Genomic DNA, 22,780 nt, shown 5'->3' with positions numbered 1-22,780 from the left:
ATGTGAACCACACAGAGAGGATATGATTGAGTCATTTCCTGTCTCTTATGATAACAGTGCACAATGCAACAATAAAGTCAAACTTACATACATCGTCAGTAACTTAGAAACATAACAGAGTGCAAATTAATGATACCGGGAAGTGAAATTAATGTGATAAAAGAGAATGAGAAAGAGATTAATGGATATCATAACAGGTTGATGGTTAGGTTAAGTTTGGTTAGGTTAGGTCAGTTAATTTGATCTGTGGGTTAAAAAGGTTAAAAAATAAGTGTACGTAAGTTCAGGCAAGTTTGCTAATTAGTCTCATTACACCTGGTACACTGTATACCTGTACTCTTAATATACAAGCCAAGTCAACCGAGTCAATGTCTGTCTGTCTATCTATCTATATATCGACCACTACAGTAGGTCTATCTTAAATCCATGCCAGCCAGATTCTATTTTACCTAATATAGCCTCAGGTAGGATCAGGTGAAATAAGTAACTAGGGGGAGGGAGGGAGGGAGGCTAATCTTCAGGTGACTCCAAAACTATTCTCGAGACATCCACAAGAAAATAAAACAAATTTAGGTTACATTTTTATTGAGACTTCCGCCAGCTGAGGTTCTTCACTCACTTGGCTATAACATGGAGTTACACTGAGGAGAACCAGACAGGAGTACCGTGAAGTGGCGGCGACGTGAAGAGGACAGCGTGAAGAGGACAGCGTGAAGACGAGGACAGCGTGAAGAGGATAACGTGAAAAGAACAGCGTAAAGAGGAAGGAAGGCACTGCGAAGAGAAGGAAGAAAGCACCGTAAAGTAGAAGGGGAGAAGTAGAGGAGGTGGTGATGGCGACAATCGTGGGTGCTCTGGGTAGGTGACCAGACTGCCTGTACTCGGCATAACACTCGAGTCGCTCCTTCAGCCAACACAACAAGGCCTTCAACACACACGGTTATCTCTTACTGACATTCCAACGAGTTATTCTACACCAAACAGTAATCACACGAGGCTGTTTATATCACAGGATAATCCACTTTTTATATATATGACAATTTAACTTTTTTTTAAACTCCTGTTGGTAATATATGGTAATTTTTACCTGTTATTTACTGAATTATAATGCTATTCAAGCGTAATATTGCAAGTTATTAAGTTGTTTCTTATTTCCGTTTAGGTTTATGTGTTTATTAAGGTCGTGTTGTGTTGTCGTGGGAATGATAATTGTGAGAGATTATAATGTTATTTTTACCCCTTCAACACAAGGTTATAAATTATCGAAGCTCATGAATTAATATTACCCATTTTGTTTTTCTTCTTTACTCAGTTTGTGTTTGTCTTTTGTTTTATTGTTTCACCACATATTTGTACTTTTTTTTATTGTCTTAAATTGCTCTCTCGTTGTCTTTCTTTTCACCTTTGTCCTTATTTTCTAAACGATCACAGGTAGTCGGGTATTTCTTCTTCTTCTTCTTAAGGTCAAGGCACATCACCCGTTCCTCCGTCTCCTTGGCCTCCCAGGGTGAAGGACACGGGTTGCCGAAGCTATTATATCTCATACAGGTCCTCGGCTTCTTGGTGTTGGCTTGGGAGTGATCGACGGGACTTTTCTCACACATAGACAACAACTTCTGGTACTCTACTTTATTTAACTCCACCAAGAACTCTAACTGGTGGCCGTGATGGTTCTTGTTGGTGCTGTTGTATCTCCTGGCGTTCGTTAGGTACCAGTCTTTACCACTTGGGTCTCTGTACCAAGGGCCGCCCATCACCTTAGGATCGTACCTGGGGAAGTGGTTATCGTATCTCCTCGTCGTCAGTAGTAGTCTGGAGGCGCTGGAGGATTTAAAATCGACAACATCCACAAAGTAGACGCGTGGATGTATCTCCTGCAACATCCGATTAAATTCGACCTTTAATCTAATGTTACCGTACCAATCATGGGCGTCACCATCACCAGGGACTCCGAAAAATAACGCGCAGATATTTTGTTTCGAGATGGAGATGTAAGTGAGGTGTTCAGACCCAATCTTCTTTGGTTTCAGTCCCTCTTTCAATATATCTTCGTACTCGTTGAAGTGAACCGTCCTGGAAATGTGTTGAAGGGGCTTATAGTCCTCGAGTGAGCGGTAGAGGGAGTGAGGACCATGAGGTGGAGGAACCGGTGGGCCGGAAGGAGCAGCTTGAGGAAGCCAGCACCGACGATTCTCTTGTTCAAAACACACCATATCTGGGGGGGGTGGTGGTGGTGGTGGTGGTGGGGGGGTGCCGATCATTTGCGGTCCCTGGAGGTATACAATAAATATATGTCATAGTGTTAACTTATGCTAGTGTTTAGTTTACGTCATATTACCTTAACTATTTCAAATATCTTAAATCAATGGCACACCTTGTCGGGTAGTTTAATCACCAGGTGATGCCAGATCTTCTCTAACCATTAATTAAATAAAAGAGACAGGTATATTGGATCACCTGAAGACTAATCCCCCAAGCTTATTTAATCTGATAATTAATATCACCAATTCTACCTGGGGGGTTAGTTTAGATTAGATTAACTTAGATTAGATTAGGTCAGATTCTTTGGTTAGACTAGGTCAGATCATGTTAACTTAAATCAGGTCAACTCAAGTTATATTAGATTAGTTTAAGTTAGTTTGTATTAAGACAACTCAGGTAAGATTAGGTTAAGGAGTTAATCAACAAGTAAATCAAACTTTGGGTAAAAGACAAGTGCTAATCAACACGTGATCCAAAATAAACAAGAATAAAATATAGACTTACCCTGTAGGTCCGGCTAGGTGAAGGCGACTCCCTCCACCAGTTGTCATCTCCGAAAGTGATGGCCTCAGATGGTATACTTGGCTGCCGCTTCACTGGACACATCCAAGCACTTCCCAGCCAAGGTGACAACATCCCACACCACCCATCACCGCCTCGGCGTCCCGCCATCCTCTGTACGCTCGCTCACCCCCTCTAACACACAACTACTGTACGTAGCTGCAGATAGAAGTGTGGGATTATTTTGATTCATCCGGATTTTTTTTTTATTTAATATAAAGTTATTCATCATTAAACTCATAAAAAAATACCAATAATGTGTTGTTGTTTTCCATCACTTAACTCACATCACGTTCTATGACACCTCGACGCTACACACACACATAAATAATAATTATTGAAGCGTGCATAACATCCAGTCAGTGGTCCGTCAAACTCAGACTTACCGCCACACAGATTCGGGCGGATTAGGCTATTTTACTGAGCACCTACTTACATCCTGTGCAAAGACAAAACGGCCAACAGGAATACACGAGGGAGTGGAAATAGTGTCCAAGGTCTCCTTCAATCGATAATTTCCTTCTCACCTGCACGCGTGGCCCCCTCCCAACGCGGCAGCTTCTTCATAAAGTGAAATACAAGACATTACTTATCGACGAGTGTTATTGAACCACTGTTACACGAGACACCAAAACACTGACGTGAATAACAAGCAGAAAGTAACTTTAAGTTAACATAACATTAACATTGGTTAAATAACATTTCAAATTTTCCCGCCACCACTTTCCAGATTCCGTCACGTTAGCGTCTTTCGTATCATAACCAGCTGAGTGGGAGGGGAACGTCAATACTCTGGGAACTTTTACTTCCCCCTCTCACTCACAGCTCACGAGTAGCGGCGGAGCTCACGAGGATCTCTTGCACACCTTGATAGATAGATAAATCATCATGCATGTTTACACTGATTCATCGATATACAAACAATGGTAAACAATAAGTCAATTCAACATAACTCAATATGGATGTTCAAAGTTTTTTATAATAATTAAGCTGCTATATTGACTTCTATATTAAGTGTCATAATAACAGTGACGTAGGACAGTTATCACAGATATTTTGTTGTTCTTTACACTATCCACCAGGCGGCACCACTGCTCCAGAAATCTATCACTCCTGTCAACAGAGAGAGATACGCTCACCTAACACGTCAGGGTTGTGTTTACACCTCACTTGTTATCTAATCTTGTTCGTTTTTCTTTGACGACGGGGCAGATGAGGGTTTTAACACGCATTTTAACTATACACTATGGAATATTTACCAAGATGTTTTAAATCTCGCGGGGTAACGCCATGCAAGCAGAGCGTGCGTGTGTGTGTGCATGAGTGTGCGCGCGCGTGACTCATTCCCTCCGGACAAAAGATGTACAGTATCTACGTCTATCACTATTATTTATACTGTACATCCATATTGGCTCTATATTACGGTAGTTATATAACCTGGTAATACACAAAGATAGTCCCTAATGACACAGTACTAACCTGGTACTCCCGACAGTAGGGTGTGTATTAGTATCCCTCCCTCCTTCCCTTCACGGTGCTTCTCGGCAACTAACGATTGGCAGTCGGCTACCTTCACCCACCGCCCTCCTCCACCCCCCCGTCCTCCACACGTTTACGACCTGTATAGCCAGACAGCAAGCCGCGGCACCAGAAATGTTTCATCTTGCTTCCTACATACACAGAGCCTGTGGGCAGCTTCTCTAAGTATGTTCATAATGGAAAAGATGATCTAGACAGGGTGATAGACAGAAAGTAGAGCAACAAATAGGAGCAACAGTGAAACAAAACAACAACTTTAGGAATTACAAATAAGATAAGAATATGTTCCTTCAATTTTATAATTCATTGATGGTATTAATTTTGATCCCTATAATTCCATTCAGTTCATAATAAAATTTTCCAACCATCATATCGATAAACAAATTGAAATTCCTTTTAATATAGTTTGTCTATTGTCGATACAGCTCCGTATATACGTGTGTAGTCGGCGCTGCTCGCTCACGCGGCCGTACAGTGCAAAGATCAACGATCAACCCACAAGTGTTAAACAAAAGTGACAATTTCAACTCGAAACAAAGAAACAACTGTTAGAGCGACAATCGTGCTTAGTGGTCAATGTTGACCTGACGCGGACCTGACACACCCAGGGTCCGCCGTACACTCACCACCACCAACACTGGATGAGAAGCCAAGAAACTCTTCAAACTACACCAGGAGGGAAATGAGGACTCCCTACTCCACCCAGGTGGTAGTAACTCTCGACAGGAGCTGCCATGCACAGGCCAACCGGCCAATTGCAGGCTCCTTATTTTCTTATGTTCTATGAATTCCTAACTACATATCAAGAACCATCTCCAACACCCCGTGTGAGCTGAAGGAACTACCCGGACCACGTGGTACACCTGTAGTGAGGTAGCGGCTTAACAGCCAAGCTTGGCTCCGGCATCAGGTCATAAGAATGTCGGCAGACCAGCTCCCACAGTACCAGATCCAATGTTAATCTATATGTTGTCTCTATGTTTCTTATGTTTTTGTATTGAAAGCTTTTGTCAATCAAGTGACTGATGAAAAGAATGTTAATAGATTAGTTAGACAAGAACGTCCGCTTGTGAAGCCATGCTGGGAATCATTGATCAATTGGTGCTTCTCCAAGTGATTTCGAATAGAGTTTGAAATGATTGCTTCCAGTAATTTGCCTACTATTGATGTTAGACTGATTGGGCCGTAGTTAGAGGATAGTGATCTATCCCCCTTCTTGAAAACCGGTACCGTATTACATTCGCTATCCTCCAGGATTCTGGTACTACACCTGTTTTTAATGACATGTTAAACAACTTTGCTAAGGGCATACTAAGCTCATCCTTACATTCCTTTAATACCCTGGCAAATATCTCATCGGGACCAGGTGACTTATTAGGCTTCAGTTTGTATATTTGCTTATTAACATCGTTACTAATCACTACTATCTCGCTTAATTTGTTTTCTTCACTATCTCTGAATAGAGTCGGTGCCTCGGGTATCATGTTTAAATTTTCGGTGGTGAAAACTGTTGAAAAATATTTATTCAGATTATTGCTCATTTCTCCGTCGTTATCTGTTAGCTCGCCGGTATCTGAACGTATTGGTCCAATCTTATCTCGTGTTTTAGTTTGATACATTTGGTAAAATCCTTTGTTTATTATTATTATTATTATTATTATTATTATTATTATTATTATTATTATTATACTAATAATATCAATAACAATAATGATAAAAAAAATAATAACAACAATAATAATAACAATAATAATAATAATAATAATAATAATAATAATAATAATAATAATAATAATAACAATAATAATAATAACAACAACAATAATAACAATAACAACAACACTAAAATGAACAATAATCACACAATTAAACACAACACTTATCAGCCTTGACCCAAACATATAATTGTAAGACAGTGTAGTTGGCTTTACATGCGTCAGGAGTGGGTGGTAGGCTCCAAACGTTCCCCAGGGGTCAGTACTAGGCCCACTCTTGTTCATAATCTACATAAACGATCTACAGGCCATACTGGGATCAGCAGTGACATAAGCAAGTTTGCGGATGACACCAAAATAGGGCGGCAGATTAATTCAGGGCAGGATGCAAATGCATTCCAGGAGGATCTAAATAAACTGCAGGGGTGGTCTGAAAAATGGCAAATGAAATTCAACACCAGCAAGTGCAGCGTACTTAATATTGGAAGGACAAATACTGTCAATGTATGCAGCCTTAACAACATCAACCTAGAGAAGTCGACTTGTGAAAGAGACCTAGGGGTACTTGTATGCCCGGGCCTACGACCTAGAAAACAGTGCGTTAATGTTCGAAATAAGGCAAACAGAGTATTGGGTTTTATATCTAGAAGTGTAAGTAACAAGAGTGCAGAGGTCTTATTGCAACTATATCTTGCGCTAGTCAGGCCGCACCTCGATTATGCTGTTCAACCTCGATTATGCTGTTCAGTTCAGGTGCCCTTTTTATAGAATGGATATAAATTCACTTGAGTCGGTGCTGCGAAGAATGACGAAAATGATTCCGGGACTTAGAAACTTTCCATATCAGGATAGTTTAAAGAAACTAAACTTGCATTCCCTAGAAAGACGAAGAGTGCGGGGAGATATGATAGAAGTATTTAAGTGGGTGAAAGGAATCAATAAAGAGGATATAGAGAAAGTTCTTATAATATCCGAGCAGGATAGGACTCGGAGCAACGGATTTAAGTTGGATAAGTTTAGGTTTAGGAGGGAGATAGGAAGCAAATGGTTCACAAATAGAGTGGTGGACGAGTGGAACAAGCTTAGCAACTTTGTAGTAAGTGCTGGAACACTGGAAAGTTTCAAAAGGAGGCTGGATAAATTCATGGATGATAGAGTGGTAGTAACTCTCGACAGGAGCTGCCATGCACAGGCCAACCGGCCTATTGCAGACTCCTTATTTTCTTATGTTCTTATGTTTTCTCTGACATACTTACCTGCCTTACACAACACATCAAATTCTGGGCAACACTGATGACTTCTCGAACTATTTCAATTGTTATCTGACTGACTTTTCAGCTGCTGACATACTTTAGTTAGTTCTTTCAGATAATGAGGCATCAGCTTAGAGCATGATCTAACTTATCAAACATAATATCAGATGTCTCAGTTGGAAAGATACTGTACAAACTGCTACTGCCATCTAAGATAAAACACCACAACGAACGTAAAAAGAAAGAAAGAAAGAAAGAAAGAACTTGCCGAACTACTTTGTCTTTCCAATCCCATCCAGCCATCTTATCTCCCCAACTCCATCAATCACCCTGTCCCTCACAATGTAAAGTAGTTTTAATTAGACACAATTTGGTAGAGTTATACACTAAATCTTGAATCTCACTGTCAGAGAAAACGAATACATTTGTGAATCAAAGAAAACGTAAATATTTTACTATTTAAGGGATAACAAGCGAAAATTCTCTTCCATGGGGTCGCCTCCTGAAAGCTCGTGTGTACTACAGTATAACAAAGCTAAAATCAAAGAAGTTAAACAGAGGGACATATTCAGAAGTTATATATTATGATAGCTAAGTTGATGTTTAGATGACGTAACTGAAAAATTAGTTTTAATAGTACATTTTGATTATATATAGAAGTAAATAATAAAAAAAATGAAATAAAGAGGAAATGTCAAATAAGTTAAAATAATTCACTTTAAAATATAAGAACATGACGTCTGTCTACATTTGTCTGTTTGTCGATATCTGTCTGTCTGTCTAAATCTGTCTGTGTGGATGCAAGATCAATTTTTAAGTAGAACGAGTTGGGTGTCGGGTGCTGGGTGTTAGATGTTGAGTGCTAGGTGCTAGATGTCGGCTGCTGGGTGCTAGGTGCTATATGTCGGGTGCTGCCTCGCTCAGGTGTTACCATCCTCCTGTTTAGTCATTGATTCTCTTCGTCCACGCTGGCGAACATAGTGTGTGTGTGTGTGTGTGTGTGTGTGTGTGTGTGTGTGTGTGTGTGTGTGTGTGTGTGTGTGTGTGTGTGTGTGTGTGGGTGGGTGGGTGTGTGTGTGTGTGTGTCCAATATTTATGTACTGAAATCAAGATATCTAACGCGACCACGTCCTATAATTCAGCGGCACCACCACCCACCACCAGTAGCTACCTCGGCCGCGTCATTGTCATACCAGCTCACTCACTTACTTCCCACACTCGCAGCCAACACACACACACACACGGACACAGCCTATCACAGCACCATGATGAACAAACCTGGTGAAATACTGGTGATAGCTGCTGTGTGATATTGTTAAAGAGCTAAGATATACTGCGTGTTGTGTTGTTGGTTGTTCCGGGTTATAGTAGTGACGCTGAGTGTGTTGTTGTTGTTGTAGGAGTGTTGTGGAGGAGCTATGAGTGCAGTACAGCCCACGACCACACCTCACCACCAACAAGACCTACTACAGCAACACATGACCACCCTCTACGACCACCTTCTTCAGGAAACGACCACACCACACCACCACGACCTACTACAGCAACACACCAAGACGCTTCATGATCTCTTTCTGCAGCAATCTTCTCCCGACGGCAGGTAAGACTCCCATCACCTACAGGTAAACTTGTGTGACAGAAAGACCACAGCATACAAAGTCGACGGTACATAACGAGACAATGTGGATGGCACGTCACTCAATCACCTTCACTTCCTCAACTGAATCATAATGTGTGAGGTGGAAAGCGTGGCTGTATGTGTATTTGTAAACAGATAAATGTGTTGATAGTTATGGCTTCAGTTGTTAAGGTGTGATAGTATTCTTGAGGTTGTTTTTACGTCTTTAAGTGACTATGGTTGTTGGGTATACCTTCGACTATACACAACACCTATACCAGCAACAAACACTCCTTCACCACTACCACCACCATCATCAGGCACTCCTCACTACAACGAATATTATCAACAACATCGCCACCATCACCACCACCATCATTATCACCATTACATCACCACCACCACTACCTCCTCCGCCACCAACAGGTCAGCTCGGGACAGTGGTTATGGAGGTGGTGGGTGTGGAGGCTTCGAAGTATTCGCCTTCCTCGCCTTTCTCGTCGCCCTCCTCGACCTCCTCCTCGATCTCAACGACATGAACGACGGTGGTGGAGGAATGAGGCAGCTGAGGGAGGTTCACACTGCTCCCGAAGGATCACTCGACTGTACGGTAAGGCGCCTCTATACTCGGTCCTTCTCTCACTGTTAATTTAAAGCACTATAGTTAAGGATTACTGTCTTGGTATTCTCTCTATTATAATATGTATTAACCCTTTCGATTATAACTTAACCCTTTGGATGATAACTTAACTGAAAACGATATCCAAAACAATGCTGACAGGTCGAAGTTTTGTTGACAGAATAAACTTGAGGCGTGGGAGGGGATATGGGCGGCGGGCGTGCTAGCTGACGGGGTCTTGCAGGCGGTCACCAGTCCCCCTGCATGTGGCCACGCCTACCTGTGTCAGGCCGCAGCCACTGCAGCCGCAAGAGGACCCCTACCAGCGACGATTACCAGGCTAGTAGGGTGAGTCGGCAAGGGTTATTAAGCACCATGTTTCCAAGTCGTGGTTTTTACAGCAGATAAAATATAATTAAAAACAAAATCATCACACACACCTGTACACGTCTCAACTAACCCCCCTCTCAATATATCATGTGCGACAGAGATTGGCTGACGAGGTGGCCAAGTTTGTCCTCTTCACAGCTGGGTCAGATCACACTCCAGGCTTCCTCCACCCTCTCCTGCCCTCCCGACCACCTCCTCTACAATTGCTCAGCTGACAGCACACTAACCTAGATGATCCAGGCCCTTTAAGAACAACCGGTTACTCCTACATCATCCTACGCCCATATCAACCGGAGACTAGCTTTACCCACGCCCACAACACCCGCTAAAGACCCTTGGGTGACTGGAGACGCCTTGTTATGACAGATCAACTTCTACAGTATGTCAGGGGACGAAGAAAGATCCCGAGGAATTAAATTAACTGACTTAATTTTATATTTAGGAACGTGAGGTTAGGGAAGAGCAGCCATTCGTCAGAGACCCCAGGACTAAATGATCCCAACCTAACCTGACCTAACCTAACCTAGCCAGCAGAATTGATGTATAGTTCTTAATAAGTCCCATACCTCACGAGCCCTTATTCTAATGATTGGGTTAGGTCAGGTTAGGTTAGGTTAGGTTAGATTATATTTCATCAGGTTAGTTTAGGCTGAGGCCAATTAAGACTGAGGTCAACCTGATTTTAAACTTCAGTAATTATAAGTGTCATTATTCCATTGTATATTAAATAAACATTGACGTTATGGTATACTTGTGTTTTTTGTACCCGTGACGACACCAGAGAGAGAGAGAGTCACTACCCATAACCAATGCTCACTTAACACAGTAGTCACACCAGCATACCGCTATCCACACACCTCAAGTGACCTCATGACCGAAAACTTACGGTTGAGGGAACACTTATGGACGTATGATTATTTTTAAACATTTTCATTTCCATTGTGGGGATTTATATAAACGTTCAGATACACGTAGTAAAAAATGTCCAAGTTGAAGTGTTCTACAGAAAGGCATCCTAGGGTGAAACGTTTTATTGTACAATGTTTGAGAAATAATCGTTCTATGCTCAAATGTTCAAGAAATAAACGTTCTGGGCTAAAATGTTCAAGAAATAAACGCTCTGGGCTAAAATGTTCAAGAAATAAACGTTCTGGGCTAAAATGTTCAAGAAATAAACGTTCTGGGCTCAAATGTTCAAGAAATAAGCTCTCTGGGATGAAACGTTCTATTTACACCAGGAAGGTTCACACGTGACTGACTGGCAGAAAGGTAAGGCGCAACATTCCCTCCCCGTTAGGTTGACACAGTTCAGCTTCGGCCCCACCTGTCATGTGTTACTTACCTCCCCAAGTTCCCTCTGCCCCCTCTCCCTCCACTCCTCACCAGTCGCCCTCACCTCTCTCTCCATCTTCTCATAAGGTCCCCTTTCTTCTACCTCCTTACCACTCTTCACTCACCAATCTCCCCTCACCTTACCCCTTAAACTCATACCCTCCTCCCCACTCTGCCTCCTGTTCCTCCCCACTCTACCTCCTCCTCCTCCCCACTCTTCCCTCCCTCCTTACTCTGCCTCCTCCCTCCTACGTCAATTCCACTCCCCTGGACCGTGACCGTCACTAGCGCCACCTCACGACCATCACCACAACCAGCCACTGATCAGTTCGTCTTCGTCGTGTGAACTACAAGACGTGTTGATCGTCTCCAGAAGCTCGGTGATACACCAGGTAACTCGTCCCCTCGTCGTACAGGTGAGGCAGTAGTGCTGTTGTAACACGTCTTTGCATCACCAGACGAGGAGGTCATAAAGGAACTTATTGTATTACTTCATGACCTTTGACACCTGTGTGACTGGTCAATGGTTCATGAGTAAAAATCAAGTCTGGTGAATGTGATGATAGATAGTTATATATGTTGTTATTGCTGTAAAAGTGATGAGGTGATGAAGGCGGAGAATGATTCATCTTTCAAGAGTGAAGGAACGTGACCATGGAGGGGCTGGGACAGGTGCCGGAGGATATGATCTTCTCCTTCTCCGACCTGACGCAGATTATGGTGGACAGGGTGACCAACTCCCTCAGACAGTCACAACCTGCAGGAGATCCCAGGTGAGTCTCCCTCTGATCGCGCCCCTGGAGCCTGACAGTAAACAGAGGGGATAATGACGTATTCATATCACTCACGCAGTTATTCTACACCGTCGCCATATTGAAAATAAACACAAACGTAACCTCAACCCCTCGCCATTTTCCAGTCTTTTAGTGTCCACCTCTCCCTCTCCTACAGATTCATCATCCCCTTCTTCAGTAGTTCCGGAGGTTGTAACGATGCCTTCTCCGGGTTCGGGTTTTTGGCCTTCCTGCTGGCGCTACTTGACCTCATCCTGGAGCTACAGAATAATACAGGCACCAGGAGGAGGCGGGAGGCAGGGGACTGGAGCGGCGGCGAGGACCTCTTGTCTCTACACCTGGAGGTAAGAGCTGTACTGACAATGTGGAATTTTTTGTTGTTGCTGTTCACTCACTGTACCTAAAACGTGGACTGTCAAACACCCGTAAAAATTCAGCTTTATTACATCACTCAAGCTGAATGGTACAGGGCTTGAAGGTTCCTGTGGAGAGAACTTGTAAGCTTTGGTAAATAATCGTCTTTAGTTTGTCATTCAGTAACCATCTCTTCCCCTCACTCCGTCTCCCCGCATCGATAGGACCCCAGGAGCCACAGGGCGGCGGCGGCGTGCTACAGTATGTACCGGGGATTCCTCAACGCCCTGTCCACTACTGACGGGGACTGTGCCAAGAGGTTCCTATGTGAGGGGGCAGAGGAAGCGGCCTCCACGGGTAAACTCGGCCAGATGATCGCTAATGTTGCCAGGTAGGTTGTGTGTGTACGTGTGTGTGTCTGTGTGTGTGTGTGTGTGTGTGTGTGTGTATGTGTGTGTGTGTGTGTGTGTGTGTAGACGAGAATACAGAGATGACAACACTTAAAGCTATGCCGTGAGTTATGTCTTCAAGTCTTACCAAACCTCAACAGGGACGAACACGACACAACCCAAACATTAATACACTAACACAGATGCCAAAACAAACACTAGTGGCTTTACAATGTCCTTCAATGATCTTGTTATAATGAATTACACTATTAAACCGAATAAAACTTCCTTAAATACACTGTTCTTAACCTCACCAAGTCTAACATAACCTTCCGTGTATGGTTCCTGCCCACAGTGTCAACGCAGCGACGTGGTTGACGAGGGAGAACGCCACCCGGTACAAGGGCACGGCGGACGCTGGCCTGGCTGGGGCGGCGGGTGCGATATGTGCCGTGAGGTTCTCCCAATGCTTCAGTCTCCCCTCCAACTACCAGTACCCCATAGTGTATACCGGCGACCCTCTCACTGACTACCGGACTCCAGGCATCCACGATGACCTCTGACTCCCTCCTGCTATGACCTACCCTATCCCCTGTCCCTCTGCTATGACCTCTGACCTCTTGCCATTATTTACCCTGACCTTTTACCCTCTATAACCTCTGACACGCATCAACCTCCCAGAACGAACATTTAATCTACACAAGTTCGCCAATCTTATCACACACACGTTACACATAGTAATATTTTATGTATAACAGAAACACAAAATATAAATTGTGAATTATTTATGAATCAATAGTAATAAACATCAACAATTATCATGATTATATTTTACCCCTGGTTGGTGTTGTGACCTGAAGGGGGGGGGGGGGTCATAGTTCTCAGACACAGAAAAAAAAACTTATTAAAACTCACATAAAACGAGACTCAATAGAAAATGGATTGAGTGATAATGATGTTCTAAGTACGAGTCATTGATGAGTCTTAATTACCCCCGGCACTAACGCAGCTTTGATGACTTGTTGGTGATGTTTTTGTTTATTTTATCCATCGTAGATAAGTACGTGATTATTTACATCTTCAGTGCACCTCGTATAATGTATTGCGGATCACCTGAAGATTAGACCTCCAGTTTATTTCACCCTAAGATTAACCATCCTAATGTTAAAATAACTTAACTTAAATTAACCTAACAGTAACCTAAGCTAATGCTAAAATAACCTATCATAACCAAACATGACTTAACAGTAACCTAACCTAATGCTAAAATAACCTAACTTAATCTAACTTAACTTAACAGTAACCTAACAGTAACCTAACCAAATGCTAAAATAACCTAACCTAACCTTACCTAACTTAACCTAATCAAGCTTAACTTAACGCTAAAATAGCTTAACCTAACAGTAACCTAGCTAACATAAAAACTAACCTAACCTAACCTAACCTAACCTAGACACTACACACACACAACAGAAGACTTCAGTAAATAGTAAACAACATTCACTCCGCCATCTTGAAACATCCATAGAGACTTAATACTAAAAATGTTTGTTATTGTTTACATTATTTGGGTGACAAAAACAACAATACACAGTTATTATATTTAATCAAAGGTATTATTAACTATACGACACCAACCATGAGTGTTTTATATACATACATACACGTCGTGGAAATATACAACTATACACCTGAGGATGAAGCCAAGTGACGTGGCCCCCATCAGTACACGTCATTGAGAAAGACTTGACGACGTGTAGAGAAAAATTATCACTATAAGTTCTTGATTTACGGTTCTCGTTTCTGACACCTGGACTGTAGCAGGTTATAGACAGGTGTATCTTCTGCCACGTCTACGTCAAGAGAGGTTACGGAGGAAAGTCTGGGCATGTGTGGTGAAGTACTTATGAGCTGTTGACTGTAGTGCCCCACAGGACTCGGCTGACCATCTCGACATGTCCTCATCAACACCCTGTACCGTCCCCAGTAAGGCCTTGAGAAACCCCACCGATAACTCCTTCTGCAGCGTGTTGAGGACCTGGTCTGTGTGCTTCCTGGTGGTGGTGTCCCTCGGGTGTCTCCTATCCTCCTCCACACCACTACGGTAAATCTCCTGGGTGATTCTCAACATCTCCAACACCTGGGAGATTACACTTGAAAAACTGGATACAGATCTCCCATTGGTATTGTTATTATTGTTGTTGTTGTTATTATCATTGTTGTTATTGTTGTTGTTGTTGTTGTTGTTGTTGTTGACGACCACACCGAGGATGCTGGAGAGGAAGGTGCCAGACAAGGCCCCAGTAGCCAGGGCCAACAGCGTCAGCAGGAGGGAGAAGGCGTAGACCATAAAGGTGAGGAAGTTGAAGAGTCCCAGGGCCGGGTTGCTACCTAAGGGGTGGAGGGGGGGTCAGGTGTGTACAGTACGAGGTTAGTATTATTATTATTATTGCTGTTACTATTGTTATTGTTAGTATTGTTATTATTGATGTTAGTATTACTATTATTATTAAGTTATGTTAGCTTATGTTAGGGTCGGACTGTAGCTCCACACCAAGCATATCCATTCATACATCCATCATCTGTCTCCTTCCATCCACACCATCCACACCATACTCACATCCTCCACCATATCCTCCACTCCTGGCGGTGAATTCCACTCCTGAAGGTGCGGCAGCAGGTGCGGGCGTCGTCTCCACGTCATAGCGGGGTCCTATCGGTACCTGGGGAGGGGGGAGAAGCACCAGAGACAAGTGATATCACACCAACCGTTTTCTTTGAGTTTATGTCATGTCACCATATAGCACCCGCCCTCTGTACCACGACCCCACACCAGCCACCCACACTATCACCATCAGCCCACACCCTTTCGCCAATAGACGTGTGGAGTTTCACCTCATAAGAACCTCCTGACGGCGACCCAGTAGGAGACGAGGACTGGTGGTGGCCGTCCAAGAGCTGCAGGTTGAGGTGGTGAAGCCAAAGGGCCCCTCGCTCCACAGCCTCCCTCCTGTCCCTCACTGACACGTCCCCGTCAGGAGGCCTAAAACAAAAGGTCATTATTGTTGCCAGATCACCTGAAGACTAGATATCCCAGCTTATTTCACCTGATGATTAAACACACTAACGCTACCAAGGGAGATTAAGTTAGCATTAGGTGAAGTTAACGTAACGTAACCTAACCATACTTTGCTGGTTATGTTAATGTTGGATTAGATTAGGTTAAGTTAACGTAACCTAAGCCTGCTAGTATGTTATAACAATCACCTGTGTTGCTTGGCATGCTGCAGGAAGGTAGCCAGGGAGGTGAAGGAGGCCCCCAGGGAGGACAGGTCCACTTGTAGGGGATCGAGTATTGGGGGATGTGTTTCCTGGGTCGAGGTGTGTTGGGTGCTGCGAGGGTACACGGTGTCGACAGGTAAGACAGGTGAGGCTTCATTCTCTTCACAGGTGTCATTGTAACCTTGTGTCCTCTGACTGAAGGCTGTACACTGCACACACAATACCAATAAATTAATCCCTCCCACAGACAACAAAGCCTTCATGGTGACGAAACAAAACTGTCAGGATATTGGCGGGGCGTTACAGTGCCATCATGAGTACAGTATGTCACTACAGCTGTAATATTCCTAAAAACTGTTCTACAAAGTACTCAAGTTTACACCTCACAAACACTAGTACACTGAGTAGTATTTCAGCACATGTCCCCACAGGAGTACAGCCACCAAGAGCACCATTAACCTCGATTACAACTGACGAAGGAGGAGCTCTCGAGCCTAAGGTGTTGTCTGTGTTAGACTTGTGTTTGGTGCCTCGCTACTGAGGAATATCCCGCCGTCAGACCATGATGAGGTGACAAGTGGTAGTTTCGTCACACCTGCGTCGTTAGGACCCCCCCACCCACTAGGTGACCTCGTCGGTACAGAGTATATTAGATCAAGTTGGCTCTGTCCTACTGAAACCAAACTTTTCCTAACAAGTCATGACAACAGAAAAACCGCGTCATACATATATCTATATATATGTGTGTGTGTGTGTGGTAAAGACATCCTTACGTTCAGGCGCCACCTCACCGCGCGCTTTATACCGTTATGAGACGAGAGTGTACAGTACCTGCTGGTGGTGCGTGGCTGGTGAGGATGGTCGCTCGGTCACTACATAACACACAACCAGGCCACCACCTCCACTACCACCATACCACTACCACCATCACTACCACTACCACCATACCACCATCACTACCACTACCACCATCACTACCACCATCACTACCACTACCACCATCACTACCACTACTACCACCAGCACACCTACAACCACTACCACCACCTGTGTCCCCCGTCACATCACAACCCTAATAATGTCCCTCCCAGGTAACCATAACTTAATAACTAACCTACAAGGACCAACTCGGTCTTCGTGTAGAGTAGGACCTTGAGTATCATGAGGCACGAGAGGCTTCAGTTGTACTCATCGTCGTACATAAGTTTTCACAACATTAACCACGAAAGGAGTAAGTTAAAGTTATTGGGCAAATGGGCTCCAACCTTAAACTATCCAAACTTAACCATCTGGAACACGTTATCAACAGGGCCCTTGAGAATGGTGGTCCAGTCTAAATTACTTCCATCCAAGACAAAACAAACACAGCAGGGGACAGGTAACTTGTCAACATCGTCCCAGCCCTCGCGAACAATGTTAAAGGGACATGTTGAAGCGAGTGGCTGCCTGCGTGAGGAGGTAGTGGTGTGTGGCGGAGGTGAGAGGAGAACCACACAACAGTGCTTGGGGTGACCCGCCTGACGCCTGCAGCAGGACACTCAGGACACCACCACCCAAACTCTGCTCCAGTGACAACACAAACTCCCGAGGAAGACCAGCAGACTCTATGAAAGTGGAGGGGCGTGAGGACAGGATTGCTTTAGACTGTAGGTGATATAAAGGCTTCATAAAAACCCAGGAAGGACGTGTCGAACTGCTGAAGGTGTCGCGGGAGGCAGCCAAATGAACCCTCGCTCTCACGTGTGCCAGTAAGTTCTCCCACATCCCCCGTCGCGCTGACCTCCTGCCCCGCCCTCGGTGACCCAGCAGGTGGAGGAGACCAGGCAGGTAGGTACCAGAGAGGGTGTTGGCCATGGAGCCCGTCGCCAGGGTTAACAGCGTCAGCAGGAGGGAGAAGGCGTAGACCATGAAGGTGAGGAAGTTGAAGAGTCCCAGGGCCGAGGTACCTACCACCCACACACAACTCAGGTAAGTCAAGCGGAACAACATCATGCCCAGGTGTTGATGAAGTAAAGGTGAAAAAGAATCACTAGAACCCATGAACATCAGACATCTCAGTTTATTTCACCTTAAGAATAACTAACATGACGTTACCTGGGGAGTTTGGGTAGGGTAGGTTAGGTTCTGGGCCATGAGGACTAGCAACTAACAAAACTTGACTTATTATAGCAGTGTCTCCTATTATGACTGAGGCCAATATGACCTCCTGTCCTCCGTACCTCCACAGTAGTCCCCAAGCGTCCTCCTAGTGGCGTTAGCACCATCATCCTCATAAGTCTCCATTTTGGCGAGCCCGAGGAGATCCTGCTGGGTGGCGGGTTGTCCTAGGAGACGCAGGTTGGCGGCGGAGACCAGAAGAGCCTGATTGAGAAGGTCTCCAGCAACAATAGATGACCGAGTCTCCTCCCTCCGTCTGTATAATAAGCTTGTGTCAGATTGCCTGTCTTCCATGTACAGACAGACAGACAGACAGTTAAACAGACAGAGTACCATAACATTATATGCATCCAAGTCACAGGAATAAGAAGAGACCTATCACCACTACCACATAAAATTACTCACCTGAAGATTAACCGCCCAGCTTATTTCACCTGTGGGGGGTGAGGTTAGGTTAGGGTGATTGGTCTCAAGGTGAAATAAACCAGGGTGGCTAATCTTCTGGTGATCCGGTAGAGGTTGTTACAGTAGGTGTAGAATGTATGTAATGATCACTTCACCTGACGTCCCTAACTGCGGCCAGGTGAGCTCTGAGGGTGGCTAAGGTGCCCCCCAGGTGTGTGTGGTCCTCCTTCAGGTGGGTGTTTATAGTCGTCAGCTGATCGTCCAGGGTCGTCAGCTGATCCTGGGCACCTGACGTATCCACATCACTCAGCTCCTGTGTATGATGACCCAAGTCCTCGTCACCACCATGGACACCTTCTGCAGCCACGTCACCCCCCGAGAGGACCCGCTGGTGCTGGCCTCCCGCCTCCACACGGGCCCCGGCAGCACAACACAAGAGGACTACACAAACAGACCCGCCCCATATGATCATCCTTACCATTAAAATATTCCCACAATAACACTCCATAATCCAGGATAATCCACACGACGAGTTATAACGATAATCCAATTGTAATTATCTACTACACTGTACGTACTGCATAATAACACTGTACCTGTAGTCTTAATTAGTGTATAATTCTGTGGTATAATCGTCTTTGTCTTTTAACGAGGTACTCATTATATAACACATACCTTGGTCATATAATTTGTTCTTTCATATATGTTCAGTGAGCATATATTTACACACAAGGTACCAGGTAATTCACACACAAACAAACACACACACACACACACACACACACACACACACACACCACGGGTTATATGTCATGTGTATGTGTGTCACTTGGGAAACACAGTAAGTCACGATGATAATCAGAGAATAGCGACGGTGTTCACGGGCAGGTGAGTTGGTAATGAGGGAGATACCAGGTACTCAACGCACAGGTAAGAGCTAATGACCAGGTATGACGGACTGACTAACTAACAGACTGACTGACTCTTGCTGTGGCGGTTACACATGGTTGCTGTTGCCTCCACCACCACCACCACCACCATCCCCCTCCTCCTCCTCTCCCCCCCTCCTCCTCCATCCTACAGTTACTCCACCCTCCACTGCACCCTCCTTCACCTTCCCGTTACCTGCTCAACATTTACACTCACCTTCCTACACACCTACAACACTTCCCTTACCCATAACCACCCTACAACAACACTACCCTCTACTCTACAACACCTGCCTACATATCTAATCATCAAGTGAAATGAATCATGTGTGTCTAATCTTCAGGTGATCCCCAGTTTGTAGAGGAAAAACAAAGGAACCAAACCAAACCTAACCTAACCTAACCTAACCTAACCTAACCTAACCAAGGGAGACCAGTCATGTCTTTACTGATAGGGCTATAGGGTGATTCACTCGATTCTAGCCCCTTTGTTAGGTGTTATTTAGAAGACAATAAACAAGAGAGAGAATTATCACCCTGTAGTAAATAGCAATAATAAGCGTCTAATAATAGAACATTACTAGTACTTCTATCTATAACTTGTCCGGGGCAGGTCGGGGCAGGTCAAGGTAGGTTAGGGCACGTCGGGGCATGTCAGGGTAGATCAGGGTAGGTCGGGGCAGGTCAAGGTAGGTTAAGGCATGTCGGGGTAGATCAGGGCCGTAGACTTTATCCGGGCATAGTCAAATGAGCTCCCATGTGTGAACAGAGCCCAACCTAACCTAACCTAACCTAAAATACATACCCATTCTTGACATTAATATTCGTTTAAGTTAAGTTACGCGACTTGGATCTCTCTCTCTCTCTCTCTCTCTCTATCTATCTATCTCTCGCACACACACACACACACACACACACACGGACACTGTCTCTACTTCCTGTACACATCTATACAAGGCAAGACACGCCCCTCCCCCACATAAACACAAGGGCGCCAGTTTCACTCCCTTTTCTAAATCTGGCGTTGTGGTACTTGACTGTGGCCGCTCCGGGGTGGTCATTGATCAAAGGTTCCGAACCCTCTGAGTGGCCTCTTGGGTCCTACAGACACGGGATTCCTGCCACAAGTAGGATCAAGGAGCTGTGGATGAATGTTTCCTGTCTCTCTCTCTCTCTCTCTCTTTGTAAGTTCATCTTTATAACATAACTTCAATCAGGCAGTTAGATACGTTTGACTTTAAGAATCTTTGAGAATAAACATTTATATTGTTACTTAAGAGAGAGAGAGAGACACAATCAGTCTGTCTGTCTGTCTGTCTGTCCTGTCAGAGAATGCGTTCATTAACCCCCACTTAACGCCGCTTGGATTGCAGTATGAACAGAGCCAACAATAGAGTACCAAGGCGAGTTAAAACACACTCACTTTACATTAACATTTTAGTATGAAGAGTTTAACTTGGGTCTTGTACAGTATGTGAGGCAAGAGGAAGGCAAGTCTGGGGTTGTTTACAGTGTATGTGCGTGTGTGTGTGTGTGTGTGTGTGTGTGTGTGTGTGTGTGTGTGTGTGTGTGTGTGTCTTGTCTGAGATGCGTCTGACAGTTGTGTATAAAAGTTTGTCGCGTACAGGAGGGGGGGTTAGTGGAGAGGGGGGAAAGGGGGGGTTAGTGGAGGAGGTGAAAGAGAAGGAGGAAGTGTTGGTGATTGTGAAGAAGGAAGAAGGAGGAGAAAGAGGAGGAGGTAGAAGGTGGTGGAGATAGTGTTGGTTGTAAAGGAGGGGATGGAGGGGAGGGAAGGGAAGAAGGAAGGGAGGGGGAAGAAAGAAGGGAGGGGAAGAAGGGAGGGTTGGAGGGAGGGGATATCCGCGCCGCCACTCACACACAGGAACTCTCTGTTGGATGGCTGGCTTGTGGTGGTGGATGTTGCTGGCCCTCACTCTAGTCTCACAGCTTTTTGTGGGAATAAGTTAGTAGAGTCAATGGTTGTGTCTGTACATAGTGTCTGTTGCTGCCTGGTCGTAGATGGGTCCCAGTACTAGCAGGTCCAAGTAGTAGTAGTAGGTCCCAGTACTTGAAGATCCCAAGTACTAGTAGGTACCAGTAATAGTAGGTCCCAGTACTAGCAGGTCCAAGTAGTAGTAGTAGGTCCCAGTACTTAAAGATCCCAAGTACTAGTAGGTCCCAGTACTAGGAGGCCCCAGTACTAGTAGGTCCCAGTACTAGGAGGTCCCAGTACTAGCAGGTCCCAGTAATAGTAGGTCCCAAGTACTAGTAGGTCCCAGTACAGGTAAGTACCAGTACACGTAGGCCCCAGTACTGATAGGTCGCAGGCTGAGGAAACAGTTTAGGTTGTGGTCAAACAGAGTATTTTTTTTTCACATTAAAAGTAATACAATGAGACTACACAGGTGTGGGTGTAGTCTGGTGTGGGTGCAGTCTGGGGTGGGGGTAGTCTGGTGTGGGTGTAGACTGGTGTGGATGTAGTCAGGTGTGGGTGTAGTCTGGGGTGGGTGTAGTCTGGTGTGGGTGTAGTCAGATGTGGGTGTAGTCTGGTGTGGGTGTAGTCAGATGTGGGGGGTAGTCTGGTGTGGGGTAGTCAGTGGGTGTAGTCTGGTGTGGGTGTAGTCTGGTGTGGGTGTAGACTGGTGTGGATGTAGACTGGTGTGGATGTAGTCAGGGTGTGGGTGTACTCTGGTGTGGGTGTAGTCTGGTGTGGGTGTAGTCAGGTGTGGGTGTAGTCTGGTGTGGGTGTAGACTGGTGTGGATGTAGTCAGGTGTGAGTGTGCTCTGGTGTGGGTGTAGTCAGATGTGGGGAGTGTGAGTCTGGTGTGGGTGTGGTCTGGTGTGGAGTGTAGTCAGGTGTGGGTGTAGTCTGGTGTGGGTGTAGACTGGTGTGGATGTAGTCAGGTGTGGGTGTACTCTGGTGTGGGTGTAGTCAGGTGTGGGTGTAGTCTGGTGTGGGTGTAGTCAGGTGTGGGTGTAGTCTGGTGTGAGTATGTGGATAAGTTAGTCAGCTATGGGAAGAGCGAGAAGAGGAGGAGGAAGACCTGAGCAGAAGAGAGAGGAGAGGTGGAGGGAGGGAAGAGAGAGAGAGAGAGAGGTGGAGGCAGGAAGAAGAGGGGGAGGGGAGGAAGGGGGGAGGGAGGAGAGGGGGAGGGAAGAGAAGAGAGGAGGAAAAAGGGGA

General features: G+C 44.9%; 5 protein-coding genes across 6 annotated transcripts; 2 read left to right on the top strand and 3 right to left on the bottom strand.

The window, feature by feature from the left end:
* Positions 1 to 568: 568 nt before the first annotated feature.
* LOC121865455 lies at positions 569 to 4,388 on the bottom strand. The gene is made up of 3 exons (XM_042364894.1): positions 4,303 to 4,388; positions 2,767 to 2,982; positions 569 to 2,270 (listed from the first exon to the last, which is right to left on the bottom strand). Exons 2-3 carry the CDS (start codon positions 2,932 to 2,934, stop codon positions 1,371 to 1,373), a joined length of 1,068 nt encoding a protein of 355 aa, XP_042220828.1. The 5' UTR covers positions 2,935 to 2,982; positions 4,303 to 4,388; the 3' UTR covers positions 569 to 1,370.
* A 4,107-nt stretch (positions 4,389 to 8,495) lies between these two features.
* LOC121865564 lies at positions 8,496 to 10,705 on the top strand. Its single transcript, XM_042365080.1, has 4 exons — positions 8,496 to 8,930; positions 9,375 to 9,558; positions 9,749 to 9,915; positions 10,056 to 10,705. Exons 1-4 carry the CDS (start codon positions 8,749 to 8,751, stop codon positions 10,186 to 10,188), a joined length of 666 nt encoding a protein of 221 aa, XP_042221014.1. The 5' UTR covers positions 8,496 to 8,748; the 3' UTR covers positions 10,189 to 10,705.
* A 792-nt stretch (positions 10,706 to 11,497) lies between these two features.
* LOC121865562 lies at positions 11,498 to 13,633 on the top strand. Of its 2 annotated transcripts, none has more exons than XM_042365079.1 (5): positions 11,498 to 11,681; positions 11,927 to 12,062; positions 12,241 to 12,427; positions 12,662 to 12,828; positions 13,182 to 13,633. In XM_042365079.1, exons 2-5 carry the CDS (start codon positions 11,944 to 11,946, stop codon positions 13,387 to 13,389), a joined length of 681 nt encoding a protein of 226 aa, XP_042221013.1. In that variant the 5' UTR covers positions 11,498 to 11,681; positions 11,927 to 11,943; the 3' UTR covers positions 13,390 to 13,633. The 2 variants fall into 2 exon arrangements, with proteins under 2 accessions (XP_042221013.1, XP_042221012.1); XM_042365078.1 differs by having other exon boundaries at positions 11,499 to 11,705.
* A 782-nt stretch (positions 13,634 to 14,415) lies between these two features.
* Positions 14,416 to 16,705, bottom strand: LOC121865561 (probable myosin light chain kinase DDB_G0279831). Its single transcript, XM_042365077.1, has 4 exons — positions 16,094 to 16,705; positions 15,722 to 15,869; positions 15,447 to 15,549; positions 14,416 to 15,217 (listed from the first exon to the last, which is right to left on the bottom strand). Exons 1-4 carry the CDS (start codon positions 16,369 to 16,371, stop codon positions 14,685 to 14,687), a joined length of 1,062 nt encoding a protein of 353 aa, XP_042221011.1. The 5' UTR covers positions 16,372 to 16,705; the 3' UTR covers positions 14,416 to 14,684.
* A 388-nt stretch (positions 16,706 to 17,093) lies between these two features.
* On the bottom strand, positions 17,094 to 19,660 carry LOC121865560. The gene is made up of 3 exons (XM_042365076.1): positions 18,826 to 19,660; positions 18,328 to 18,521; positions 17,094 to 18,054 (listed from the first exon to the last, which is right to left on the bottom strand). The coding sequence occupies exons 1-3, from the start codon at positions 19,176 to 19,178 to the stop codon at positions 17,525 to 17,527; spliced, it is 1,077 nt and encodes a 358-aa protein (XP_042221010.1). The 5' UTR covers positions 19,179 to 19,660; the 3' UTR covers positions 17,094 to 17,524.
* Between the last annotated feature and the right edge of the window lie 3,120 nt (positions 19,661 to 22,780).

This window comes from Homarus americanus, unplaced genomic scaffold (genome assembly GCF_018991925.1).
Source record: "Homarus americanus isolate GMGI-L3 unplaced genomic scaffold, GMGI_Hamer_2.0 scaffold25483, whole genome shotgun sequence".
NCBI classification, from domain to species: Eukaryota; Metazoa; Arthropoda; class Malacostraca; order Decapoda; family Nephropidae; genus Homarus; species Homarus americanus.
This window is presented reverse-complemented; position numbering and strand designations above follow the sequence as displayed.

Coding starts and splice junctions, on each gene's coding strand:
- LOC121865561 (XM_042365077.1), bottom strand. CDS start 16,371: ATGAAGGCTTTGTTGTCTGTGGGAGGGATTAATTTATTGGTATTGTGT. Junction 15,870..16,093: donor CAGCATGCCAAGCAACACAG/GTGATTGTTATA, acceptor CTTTTGTTTTAG/GCCTCCTGACGGGGACGTGT. Junction 15,550..15,721: donor CGTCAGGAGGTTCTTATGAG/GTGAAACTCCAC, acceptor CCCCCTCCCCAG/GTACCGATAGGACCCCGCTA.
- LOC121865562 (XM_042365079.1), top strand. CDS start 11,944: ATGGAGGGGCTGGGACAGGTGCCGGAGGATATGATCTTCTCCTTCTCC. Junction 12,063..12,240: donor CAACCTGCAGGAGATCCCAG/GTGAGTCTCCCT, acceptor CCTCTCCTACAG/ATTCATCATCCCCTTCTTCA. Junction 12,428..12,661: donor TCTTGTCTCTACACCTGGAG/GTAAGAGCTGTA, acceptor CCGCATCGATAG/GACCCCAGGAGCCACAGGGC.
- LOC121865455 (XM_042364894.1), bottom strand. CDS start 2,934: ATGGCGGGACGCCGAGGCGGTGATGGGTGGTGTGGGATGTTGTCACCT. Junction 2,271..2,766: donor CACCTAGCCGGACCTACAGG/GTAAGTCTATAT, acceptor GTATACCTCCAG/GGACCGCAAATGATCGGCAC.
- LOC121865564 (XM_042365080.1), top strand. CDS start 8,749: ATGAGTGCAGTACAGCCCACGACCACACCTCACCACCAACAAGACCTA. Junction 8,931..9,374: donor CAATCTTCTCCCGACGGCAG/GTAAGACTCCCA, acceptor CGCCACCAACAG/GTCAGCTCGGGACAGTGGTT. Junction 9,559..9,748: donor AAGGATCACTCGACTGTACG/GTAAGGCGCCTC, acceptor TTTTGTTGACAG/AATAAACTTGAGGCGTGGGA.
- LOC121865560 (XM_042365076.1), bottom strand. CDS start 19,178: ATGGAGTGTTATTGTGGGAATATTTTAATGGTAAGGATGATCATATGG. Junction 18,522..18,825: donor GCCGCAGTTAGGGACGTCAG/GTGAAGTGATCA, acceptor CTTATTATACAG/ACGGAGGGAGGAGACTCGGT. Junction 18,055..18,327: donor GCTTGGGGACTACTGTGGAG/GTACGGAGGACA, acceptor TGTGGGTGGTAG/GTACCTCGGCCCTGGGACTC.